Below are 13,303 nucleotides of genomic sequence, written 5' to 3'. Positions count from 1 at the left end.
GTCAAATGATTATCCTTCCATATCCTTCATACTCAGTCAGACCGCAGGTCCCTATGCTAATGAGCAAAAAGGCCAGATTCATCCAAATCATCTCGTGGCTGAATCCTCCTCCTTGCAAAATCTCGTGATTCGTGAGATTTTCTTTCTCTAAGAATTTACCTGTTTTAACCTCAAGTCAAATGAAATATTATTGCACCATCAGATAGAGTAAATGTTACTCTTTCATATTGGTCATTTATTTTGTATACAATATTTTGTTAAATAAGTAAATTTCTGGCCTGAAAATGTGCCTCAAAACTGAATTTTCTTCCTCTGTTTTCTTTTGCAAATTGTGCAAAACTTTTTATTTTGAGCCTCAATGATATCTATATCACCATAAAGCTGAACTTCTGTACTTTCTCACAATGCTACTCTTGATATGCGGCACCTTTTAATCGGGTCAAGATCACACTTTTCCCACCAAGGTACAAGACGAGATTTCTGAAATTTTGTACTTGCATGAAATCCAGAGTTCTGATTGGCTTGATAAGGTTCACAGAACAACAGGCGCGGGGTATTTGAGGAGATTACCACATGGGATGTGTGACCTTCCCATGAACCCAGGCACTGGAACCGTTGGAATTTGCAGTGTGGGGTCTCTTTGACCAATCAGAGTGCAGTATTCTTGTTTTCAAGCTGCTTTATGTACTTGGCAAATGAAAAGTGTGATCTTGACCCGATTAAACCAATTCTTATTTTGAAACCTATATCATTTTAAAGCATACATATTCAGCTTTATCATGATATAAAAATCATTTGGGCTCAAACAAAAATAAAGTGTGAAAATAGCAGCTTTTGTCAGGTGAAAATAATTATTTTGTAGCATATTTTAGATCAAAATTTTAACCTATATTACAAAATCTTTGAATAAATTCAAACACATGACCTGAAAGAATGATTCTTCTTCTTTACAATGATACCAAATTCATGAAATTCGATGCACAATTAGAGCAGCAATGACCGAATGAAAAGAGGTGTTTTGGTCCGCATCAAGCTCATTAAATATGCAAAACATCTCAAGTCATGAATATCACTTGGATGAAAGAAGCCACTTTCTTGGGACCTGCCGTCTGACTGTACTCCCACACTATTATCTTGAGAATGTCACTGTTCTTGGAAATTCAACTACATGTAAATCTTTTTCAACGTTCTTTGAGATGAAGGTACTCTTATAATCAAATTTTCTACACTTGGAAGAAAAGAAAAACACAAACTGCAATGTTTTTGTCTTATCATTTATTCAGTTTTAGAAAGTCTCATTTAAGTGACTTTGGATTACTACACATGAAGTAAAACTTAAATATTTAAATGAATATTTATAAGTTTTCCTACCTAAATGTGAAACTGCACAAGATTTAAAAAAAGTATTTTTCATCACATCATTCAGGGGCCCAGGGCCGCCTTTAGCCCCCCCAACTTTTTTTCAAAAACCATGTACAAAAACGTAAAAATTACCATACGATTGTGATTTTTTGCATGGTGAGCCCCCCCCCCCCCCCCACTTTGAAAACCGTTCCACAGCCCCTGTCATTTGTGTTCTTTTCTTGCTAAATACATGGAACTAGTCATAAATGAGAGCTCATACATTTCCCTTCTAAATGAGAATAAAAGTTAAAGAAAAATTAAACCTTTGGAACAAGATAGCTTGTGCGAAAACAGAAAAATCTAAGAAACGGATCAAAGAAAGTTTGAGAAAAAATGAATAAATAATAAAAAAGCTTTCAAAGTTAAGATCATTGCAATGTAGATCTTCCAATCACCAATGCGACAAAGATGTGTGATGTCACATGTGAACAACTTTCCCATTACGTTTGTATATAATTCACTCCAACTGCCTCTTTTATCACATCTATCAGTAGATCATGCATTCTTTCTATAGGAGGGCATGTAATACACATTTTCAAAGAATACATTATGGACAAAGAGTTGTTATCACCAGAAGAAAGAGCAAAAAGAGACATCTTGAGGGTATTTTAGCGTCCATCAAGGGAAAGTTGTTCACATGTGACCCTGCATGTGACATCACACATCTTTGTCTCATTGCCAATGGGAGGATCTCCAAAGCATTAGTCATCACAATATTGAAATGCTCATAACGAAATTAACATTTGTCTGATTTTTCTCAAACCTTCTTTGATTTTTCTGTTTACACACAAGGCTACTTCTTACAAAGGTTTCATTTCCCTTTAATCAAATCTGAGCAGCAACATGAATATTAATCTGAAATATTTTTATAAACCTATAAATTCAAATACACACCTTTACGATTCTTGCATTGTAACCCACATGCAGTAGTTGAAATACCAGGTTGGTCATTGGAACAAAACGTGATATTTGTTTCCATCTATTTAATAATAACTTCCATTTGAGTACACATGTATCTCTTTAGAAAATATTTTTTTCATATTTTACTTTATAATGATGAAATCAAGAGCGCAATAATGAGTAAAGTTGGACTGTTCATGCTTTCAAGTGCTGCACTCGTTTCACAAAATCCTAGAATTTTGTCGACAGTGCAATGTAATAAAGAACCTTTAAGGCAAGTATTGTCTACCCTGTTATCTTAAAGGGGAATGAAACCTTTAGAACAAGTGGGCTTGTGTTGAAACAGAAAAATCAAATAATAAGGTCAAAGAAAGTTTGAGTAAAATCAGACAAATAATGTGAAAGTTATGAGCATTTGAATATTGCAATCACTAATGCTATGATCCTTCAATTGGCAATGTGACAAAGATGTGTGATGTCACATGTGAACAACTTTCCCTTTGATGGACTATAAAATACCCCCAAAATGTCTCTTTTTGCTTTTTCTTATGGTGATACAAACTCTTTATCCACAATGTATTCTTTGAAAATCCATGAGAAGAATACATGATCTACTTAGATCTGATAAAAGAGGCAGTTGAAGTGAAACACATACCAAAGTAATGGCAAAGTTGTTCACATGTGACATCACACAACTTTGTCGCATTGCCAATGGGAGGATCTACATTAAAATAATTACTTAAACTTCAAATGCTCATAACTTTCTTATTATTTATTCAATTTTTTCAAACTTTTTTTATCTGTTTGTTTGATTTTTCTGTTTTCGCACAAGCTTTCTTAATCCAAAGGTTTCATTTTCCTTTAAGGCTTGGTCCCACTGCACTTACGGATGCAGAGAGGATGTAAAACTGAAAAGAATCTTTCCATCCGTTGGAAAACGTTATGTATCCCTTGTGTATTCTTTGCATACGTGTTTCATACGCTCTATATACATCAAGCATCCGTCCACTGTGATTTCATTGTTCGCCCATTTTGTCCATTGTCTGGAGCGGATGAAAATGGATGGAGCCACCCCAAAATTTTGCTTGACTGCTGTATCCGATATGAGTACGTTTTGTGTATGTCGGCCAGTGGGACCACGCATTTAGCCGGACCACCTGACATCCCTCTCATAATTTCTGGAGAAATCAGTGTCTTTCTGAAATGAGCAATATCTAAAGGCAACCGCACACCTTACGATTGGTCTGCGACCCGATTTCAGAATAAAATGTAGTAGAATTTGATGCTAATATTGAGACGTAGAATATCTTACTGTGTAATGTTCAAAATCATCGCACGAATACCTAAGTTCAAATCTGTGACTATGCTTTCATCATTTTTAGAATAAAAGCAAATTCAATATCTAGTCGTAATGACGTCATAGCAGTCGTACGATTGGCTACGATTTTAAACTAATTTGGCCTTTACTCCAAAATAAAGGCTTGCAATCTTTCAAAATTGTTAAATTAGTATTCTTTCAATTAATTTTAACCTCAAATAAAATGATATGTTCCATTCACATTTTCAGAAAATGAGCAAAATGCGACTTGTTCCAAAATCGGATCGCGAACAGTCATAAGGTGTGCGTTGGCCTGAACAGTCATTTTTATCCATGCTAGAAAATCGACCCCATTGTTCTCCTACATTCGATCCCACAGTGACCCAATTACTCTTGTCATACAAAGAGAACTCACATTGGGTGATTTCAAGTTCGGTGTTGACCTTATGGTGTTGGTGTTAGGTCAATTTTTACGTGAGTATATATATCACCAAACATAAAATGAAGATGGTCCTGAAAAGTCACTCCCTAGTTGAGGTGTCAATAATGTGATCTAGCTCAGTTTTACAAACTCAGAATAGTTTTTGGAGCTAGGGGGAGCAATCCATATTGTGCTTCCAACACCACTGCCAATACTGGACTTGAAATCACCCATTGTTTTAACAATTCTGATTGGTTACTGATACTTTTAACAAAAATTTGCATGCAGCGATAATCTTGCAAGGCTATTGCCATTTTTTTAATTATAATATAAAATTATTTCTTAAGTAAATATTAAATGTACTAAACTACCTACAGAAACCAATTAAACTGTTGGATGAAGTGTAAAAGGCATGTACAAATTTTAATTAAACAGGGACGAAAAAATGGGGGATTACAAATAAAATGTTAAGTTGGGGTTGTTTTCTCGCCAAAAACAAATTATGAATGTAAGAATGACCCAAGTCTATGACGATTTATTTTGAATAAATCAATAAAAATTAAATGACTTGAATGTTAGTCGGCTTTTCGTTCATTTTGGGCATTTCAAGGTAACTGTTGAATTTTAGGATATAAAAAAATGACACAAAAGATGGGCTCATGTATATTTATTTATTTTTGTGTTCTTTAAGACAGGATGGTCTCTTCATTACATAAAAACCGCTTGTCAAGAGAGCCCAATGTAGGCAACCATTTCTCATCTTTAGCCAATAGATGGACTTGTGTCATTCTTAAATTCATATACTCAACTATATATTTTATGTCAGTTGGCATAGATGTATGATGTACATGTACAGTTGTGCTCAAAAGTTAGTGAACCCCACCACGAAATGCACTCCTTCATGCTGAGTGTTGAACGTAGACAACAAAACTACAGTGTTCTGTGAACCCAGAGAAACAAACTTCATTAAATGTAATATTTTTATCACCTGATTTCACAACTAAATATCTTAAACATGGCAGAACATGAACACTTTAAGTATGTCCATTTTCTTAGGGTTCACTAACTTTTGAGCACCACTGTAAATATGCCTCTCCAACACAAAGTAATGATAAGTTAATCTTCATCTGGAGGAGCATCAATGAATGCAGACAGCATGGATTCAACCTCCTCAGTAGCTGGCTTCTTTACCTGATGAAGAAATAAAGAGAGAGGTACAGAGAGAAATAAGAGAGAGAGCAAGGAGAAAGTGACAAAGAAAGAATAGAGAGAGGGGGATGAAGAGAGAGAGACAGACAGAAAGTGATAAAGAGGGAGAGAGAGGATAAAAAATAGTCTTTCAATGCTACATCACAGTGTAAATCTTTTGAGACATCTGTTTGACACTTAAATGACACACATGATGATAGTGTTGTTCAAAACTAAACAATCAATTAATCAATCACTTACAATACTAAGGTAACCAGCATTATGATAGTATTTCTCTGAATTTTTTTTCAAATGTGTTTGCAACAATCCCCCATTACTACCATATTGTATATTGTTATTCTGTTCAATGACATCTATGTCACACACAACACATTATCATACAGTCAAAGAGAAGGCTATAACGTACTGAAAGTTTTGGCACGTTTGCTCATCAACTCCAGTATCGCAAATCAATGCAAATTAATACTTGTCTATTCATCCCACAAATCAGGGCGCGACAAACCCGCTTGCCCGGGGCAAGTGAAAATGACGTGCGGGCAAGCATTTCCCAGTCAATTGCCCAATCGGGCAAGTGGTTGTTTTGGATATAAAATGTAAGTAAATTTCAATATCTTTTGGATAATCACAACTATCTCATATAATGTCAAACCAGTCAAAAACAGTGGAAACTGATGTAAAATCAGTGCCAAATACAGATAATTTATCGCCAGGTACCCCGTTAGAAGAACCGTGCCATTGCATCTTATGTTCTATGTGCGCATGCACTACTATCTTGCGCAATTTGCCAATGCAACCCCCCCCCCCACAAAGAAAGGAACAAAAATTCACATTTTGCATCTTTAAATCCATGAAATGGCCATCTATTTTCCATATTACCTTGAAATTGTTTTGATTTTCCAACTAAAGAAAAAATGAAGAATATTCAGCTCTTTCTTGATTCTGATTTTGATGATGTAACACTCGGTAAATGTATTTTATTATTGTAGTCCCACATGTAGACTTTCATGGTGTTGACCAAGTGTACAACGATCAAAAACGATCAACAATCGTTTTCAGTTAATGTTGCACCACCATGAAAGTCTACATGTGGGACTACAATAAAAAAAAATTGACCGAGTGTAACAACATAAAACGATGAAGAAAAGACAAGAGAGAGCTGAATATTCCTCATTTTCTTGATAGTTTCCAAATAAATCAAAACAATTCCAAGGAAATATGACAAACAGATAACCATTTCATGGATTTAAAGATGCAAAATATGAAATATTAGCAACTTTTGGCAAAGATTTTTTTTTCAACCTTAAACGCCCATTTATAAATAGCAAAAAGTGTTTTCAAAATAAACATAATGACTCATGCCTACTTTGCTGCAAATCAACTTTTAAATGTGTGTTCTTTACTGTACATGATTCTCAATTGTTGTTGTTTTTGTATGACCTTCAAAAGTAAGAGCAGTACCGGTCATCATAAAAAAATAATGAAAAACATAGAAAATCATAAAACAAATTGGGCAAGCAGTTTTTTCTATCGGACAAGCAAAATGTTGGGCAAGTGATGAAAAAAAAATTGTAGAGGCCTGCATAAATAATGCTTGCCGTCTATTTAATTTTCAAAGATAATTCTTCCCCATATTAACAGTAAAACATGGAAAAAAACTAAATTCTTGGTGAAAATATAGTTACCTGTAGACTTGAAGATGTTTCCTGTTTTCTTTTTCGACTGGACGTTCCAAGTTTTTCCTCTACTTCCGCTCTCTTTCCTTCTGTCTTCTTACCATCATCCTTCTCCTCAACTTCCTCCTCTTCATTTTCATTCTCACTATCTGTTGTGACATCACTAGTCATTGACGCGGATGCCTTATCAGTTTTTCTGCTATCAGGTAAAGTATTGGATATTTCCCGATTGTGTTTGGCATCATCCTGTATTGAAACATGTCGATGCTCATCAGCGACAGTTTGTAAATCACTATCAAGCAATGGAGAAACTATCTGGACCTCACACTCTTTGGTGGAAGACACTATCCTTTCACTTGGATATGTTTTATCACCAGAGTCTTCAGTTTCCATGGCAACTTGTTCTTCCTGAAGGGTGGAAGTACCTGATGCAGAACTGGGCACAGCTTGGAGCACCAAGGAGGTGGGCGGGGCCTGGGATTTGGCGCAAGGTACGGGAGGTCTCCGGGGATGAATGATGGTGTCGCAGATAACGGCAGCTTCCCTGCACGCACTAGATACCTGAACACAAGAAGATCATAGAGGATGTGAGAACTACATGTACATGTACTTGTATTTACAAAACCTGTTTAGGTACCAAATTCACAAAGGCGGTTTCAATGGCCGCCAGTGTTTATACAGTGTCAGTGTATTATGTGCAATTCATATTCATCGTTATTACTTTAGATCATAGTTTATTATCAAATCATCCAAAATCAATCAAAATCTATCAAAATTTTGTTTACAATTATAATGTCTATATTTTGATGTTAATAGATGCTCTTTAGTGTTTTCTTTCAAATGCCTTTAGAAAAATAAGTTTTTTTTTCATGCTTAAGCGAACACGGAACATTTTTGTCAGGGGTTCAAAAAAAGGCTTGCGCCAAAATGGCAGAAAATGAGAAAATATTGATCATCAGGCTTCTTGCTAGTCAGCAGAATCCTCTTAAACTTTTCATTATCTTTGTCATAATTTTTGAATTATTCTGTCAAAATTCATTTGCATATCTATTGATTTACTTGAATTTTTTTGTTGGGATATCTTTTAGCACTGAATATTCCTTCATAAGGGGATGTGCTTTGTTAATGTTAGAGCTTGTAATTTACTAAAATCATTTCATTTTGTGCTACAAAGGTCATGGCACTTGAAAAACATGTTAAACAATACTGCCCTGTCAAGCACACAATTTAACTTTTTCAAGGAATTAATGGGATTCATGTCTTTCAAAGGCATGTTGCACATAATAAAATGATTTTTTTAATAATTTACAAGCTCTCCCCATTAACAATTCAAATCTCCTAGCTTGGTATGACAAAAAGTTTTTTTTCTTACTTATGAAGGAATATTCAATGCTAAAAGATAACCTGTTTGTATTAACACAAAACAATTCAGGTCAATGTAGGGAAAATATGAGGGCGATGGGCGGCGAAATCGCTCTAAAATGTGCAAAATGGAATGCTTTTGGGGCTTGAGGCGACGATCTTTTCTAAAGTTGCCGCAATATCTACCCCATCAATATTCAAGAAAATTAAGAAAATCAATATTCTACATACATCATAATAGTGAGATATGCTTTCAGAGCATAATTACTCATTGGGGAAATAGTACCTCTTGAAATTAAAGAAATGCCCCCAAAAATCATCCATCGCCCCAATATGGCAAAAATACCCCCTAAGAATAAAAATTCATTCCTTCCCTGATTCAAGTAAATCATCAATATATTCCCATTTTCCGCCAGTTGGCGCAAGCCTTTTTTTGAACCCCTGACAAAAATGTTTCGTGTTCGTTCAAAGCATGAACAAAACTTGTTTAGACAAGACTTAAGAGCATCTATTAACATAAAAAAATAGACATCATAATTTCAAACAAAATTTTGATAGACTTTTCAAACCTGTCCCATAAATCCAGTATATCCATTTGGCGAGTCGAGCACAGAGTTCATTATTTAGGTCCTCTCTGCACAAGAATCTGCATTTAGGACCTCTCTGCATCGTTCGTTTTATACACCCCCCTCTCCCATGTTACCGAGTTGCCCTGAATGCTATATTTGATCTAAATTCTAGATAATTCTAGATAATTCCAGACCTTGCATTATCCTGCTCTCTGAAATCAGAGTGCAGGATAGTACATATAGTATGACGTCAGAGCAGGACAGAGCATTTTGGGAGCCATAATGCAATTCGCAAAATATCATGTGATCCGATTTGGACCAATCAGATTACAGAACATTCTTGGGAGTTGTATAACATAAGATAGTTACCCGCAAGTCACGCGCCAAGCTAGCACTGATCAATGTGACAGGGCCTTAAAAAAGAAAAGAGATTGTACACCTACATCTATACTCCTGTCATTCTTTCCCTCTTTGAAGATAGCCACAGCCAGGTTGAGGGGTGAAGGGGCCTGGGGGTGGGGTACCAGTACCACTGATTGGAGTATCCCATACAGCTCCTTCCTACACTCACAGCAGGTGTACGGTGATGGAATGCTGGATGAATCACAGCTCTGGATCTTAGTCAAGAGAGGGATGATAAACTGGTAGACATCCTGTATTCAAGATTAACATTGAGAAATATTGAATATGTTATATTAAAATAATATCAAGTTCATGTACTAACTATCACAGATTCCTTAACCACAATTCAACATTATGATCATGTAGTATTTAATGTATGCCCCAAAGCAACATTTATACCAAATGTAAGGCCAAAGAAAAAAATTGTTGTATTGGAGTAACGGGTTACTGAATACTAGGGTAGGTAGAACGTTTTTTTTTTCTTCTTCCAATCTGCACATATACCACTATTTATACTAACACACACACACACGCCTAATAGTCACACTCATACATGTACATGCATTCATACAAACATAAACTCACTGAAGACTGGTTCATTTTGCTATAGATTTATTAAATGTTTCCCCATATAGACCCTAGCCTGAGATAAGCACTGCCTCCAACACACAACAGACCAAGGTACCAGCTAAATAGGGGCTATTTGCAAATTCGCAACACTAAACAGGATTTTAGGCCCTAGTGTGCCCTTGACCTTCACAGAGTAAGGCACCATGTTGACGTAAACAGCTCCCCAGCAAAGTACCTAGCGATATCCAGGCCATGGGCTAGGTGATAGGCTGCGGCTAGCCATCGGCTCCACTAGCTAGAGAGAGCTGCAGATACAGCGATACGGAGAAGGGGCTCTAGACAAGTCGCCCTCCGAAAGGTCGCTCTATTAAAAACGTACATGAGAGCATCTACTCTCACGAGTAGGGAAACAAGTCAAGTCACCCTCATGAACATGAGGGTGACTTGTCCTAGGCTGACCTCTCTTGAGGGCGAACTGCTCAAGATCCGGGCGTAGATATCGTCCCAATATTAAGCGGTATTGGGTGTGGCATGCTCATGAATACTAAATACATCTCTATGGTACTCATGAAGAATACTCTTGCCAAAGCCACTTGAAACAAATATTTTATGGCGGGAAAATAGCTATTCTGTCTGCAACACTTCCAGGTTTTCAACACGGCAAATTCAATCACAAAGTCAGCACGATACCCAATGTCGATAGCAATAGAAAAAAAAGAAAAAGTAAGGTCAGGGATATTTTTAGGGTAGGGCGAGTTACGCCAATACATTTTTTTTTGGGCGCGAGGAGCATGATAACAGTGTGATTCTAAGCATTACTGTTTTTCAACAGATCAAGTAGCCATAGTCTTTATCAGTATTATATTCACTTGGTCTAGCGGTTGGTTTTCTTGGACAGCCTACTATCACATGGCACAAACCCATTTGATTTACTATTTGATTTGGTCTAATTGCATTTTGGTCCATACTACACCTGGGCCCCGTAATGCAAAGGATAGCGATTAATCAGTAATTTGAGAGAAAAAGGATAGCGATTAATCAGTAATTTGAGAGAAAATTTATCATTTGTTCCTTATCAGGCTACAGAGCAGAATGTGCATGCAACAATGATCTTGATAGGCCGTTTTATTTTGCAATTAATCAACAACCTTTGTGTTACAGGCTCTGGGGGCCGTTTTATAAAGCTGTTCGTAAATTAAGAGCTACTTTAAGAAAGACTGGGGAACCTTTCTTGTGGTAAATGATATTCACCACCATCAAATGTCCATTGGTGATTATTTAGCATGTACGAAAGGGTCACCAGTCATTCATAAAGTCGCTCTTTACTTACGAAAAAGTTTTTGAAACACTCACCTGGTCTAATACACACTTGTCTTATTCATATTTATAATATGTATAATATTATTTTGCACGTTGTTTACATGTATATAAAAATATGATTTGATTCCCACACAGTTCATCCAATCATATTAAACTAAATGGTGTCAGACCAGATGGATATTCAATGAAATAGGTAATAATAATAATAATAATAATAATAATATAGGGTATTTATATTGCGCACATATCCACCTTGTTAGGTGCTCAAGGCGCTCCTATATTACCCGGCTAAGCTAGGCGTTCATAGCGCACACAACTTTTTAAGGAATTACTTCCTACCGGTACCCATTTACCTCACCTGGGTTGAGTGCAGCACATTGTGGATCAGTTTCTTGCCGAAGGAAATTACGCCATGGCTGGGATAATTAATTTCTAGTGAGGTAAAGCCTCACTAGAAATTTGACAAAATGGAAAAGGGGTAAGTGGCAATTAGACCAAATCGTTGGTAGACAAAATGGCTGTAGACATACTAAGATTAAACCATGCTGGATGCTCAAATGGAGATTTAATAGATGGAACAGGTGAAGACGTAAAGTGGCAATTCACATATCATACCAAATTTCACTGTTCCTTTTTTCTATTCTTCTATCAAAAAGGAATACTTATCAGGACTAATATTTTAGCAAAGGAGCCTATATATTTTCCGAGAGGACAGCCCCCATTTAAGGTATTTACATCTTCGTCAGTTATATTGAAAATTCTTTTACTTACTTGATGAAGGTTTGCTTTCAGTTTGACTCCACTTGTCAGCATCAACTGCCGTAATGCTGGAAAAAGAAAATAAATTATTAATCATCGTACAATCACTACATGATCAAGAATATTAAAGATCTGTGTTACAAGCTAAAGCTAATATAATCCTAGCGATAGCTTCACTTGAATTTCCTAAACTTGAACATAAAATAGAACTTCTGATTCACGAAGTTACATACAGTGACCTTCAGCTGATTCTAATTGGCATGATAATCTTGGTGAACAAAGTTCCCACTTATTTATTCTGTTTCCAACTCAATGGCCCGTATTCTGAAGTCAGGTTTAACGTAGACCAAGGTCTAACTCTGTGCTAAAATTATGGGAAGACAAAAGTGTCAAAATTTTTATTACTTTGTACGTTCTTATGTTTACTGTGCTCTTTCTGATTCATTGATGGTGAAGACAATCATCTATTAATACTTCCTGGACAATTATGAATGATTTGAGAGCCAAATGAGCTGAAAAAATATGATATCTGTACTGTTATTGATTTATGCAACAGTTTGCTGTCCATACGTAAACCACAACTGTAAACCTGAGTCTAAGTTAAACCCGACTTCAGAATACAGACCAATAAATCTACATTGATAGAAAATATTTTTGTCATCTATAATAATTTGACACACAAAAGTTGCTCCTATTCAAATCAGAATCTCACCTTGTAATGCTGTCAAACAGAGTACCCTGTCTAGGTACTGGTCAGATTGTTGACCTCTGGATGATAGGTCACTGCTCTGTGAACTCTGACCCTTGACCTTTACCTTGCCTCCTTTCTTCTCACTCTTCGCCTGCGCACCACTCGTCAACTGTAGAAAAAAAGACAAAAGTGAAATACAAAATAAAAACTGGGAATCTCTAAATTTCCATAATCAAACCTATGAATAAATAACAGGATGTTTGGCGTAGTAGGTTTCAAGGTACACCATGTATCTTTCTTAGGCAGGGTGTTTGGCTCTGCCTCTGAACATGTATTTTTCATGTAAAATCTCAAATATAATGATCTGTGTCTTAACATGTGTACATGTATAGTGAAGGCATTATTCTGAACTTGCCACTCTTCTCTGTACCGGGTCAGAAGTGGACATGTCCTTCTCCTCCTTCTAATCTTCCTCTTTTCCCCTTTCTCTTCTTTGTTTTCTATAATCATCACCATCATTATCATCATCTTAATCATCTTTAGGCTTGTTTTGGTTTAGTATTATCATGCACTGTGGTTGTGTAATTTTGCATCACATATTATTTAATGCCATAATTTTTTTATTATTATATATTGTATTTTGTGTGTACTAACAGCCAGACAATAATTTTTATGCCAATGTTAATTTATTTTACTTAAGCATGA

The 13,303-nt window shown here is 36.0% G+C and overlaps 1 protein-coding gene across 1 annotated transcript in view; it reads right to left on the bottom strand.

Annotated features, from left to right (window-relative positions):
* Positions 1-4,448: 4,448 nt before the first annotated feature.
* Positions 4,449-13,303, bottom strand: part of LOC129279263 (proline-, glutamic acid- and leucine-rich protein 1-like) — a 32,583-nt gene continuing 23,728 nt past the window's right edge. Inside the window, exons 12-16 of the mRNA XM_064111277.1 lie at positions 12,620-12,767; positions 11,920-11,975; positions 9,300-9,509; positions 6,935-7,486; positions 4,449-5,234 (exon numbers count right to left, since the gene is read on the bottom strand). Coding sequence (XP_063967347.1) covers positions 5,160-5,234; positions 6,935-7,486; positions 9,300-9,509; positions 11,920-11,975; positions 12,620-12,767 — 1,041 coding nt within the window. The 3' untranslated portion in view covers positions 4,449-5,159. The remainder of the gene's footprint in view (positions 5,235-6,934; positions 7,487-9,299; positions 9,510-11,919; positions 11,976-12,619; positions 12,768-13,303) is intronic.

This window comes from Lytechinus pictus, chromosome 16 (assembly GCF_037042905.1).
Source record: "Lytechinus pictus isolate F3 Inbred chromosome 16, Lp3.0, whole genome shotgun sequence".
Taxonomy (NCBI): Eukaryota; Metazoa; Echinodermata; class Echinoidea; order Temnopleuroida; family Toxopneustidae; genus Lytechinus; species Lytechinus pictus.
Note: the sequence above shows the minus strand (reverse complement) of the source record. Positions and strands in the feature narration are given on the sequence as shown.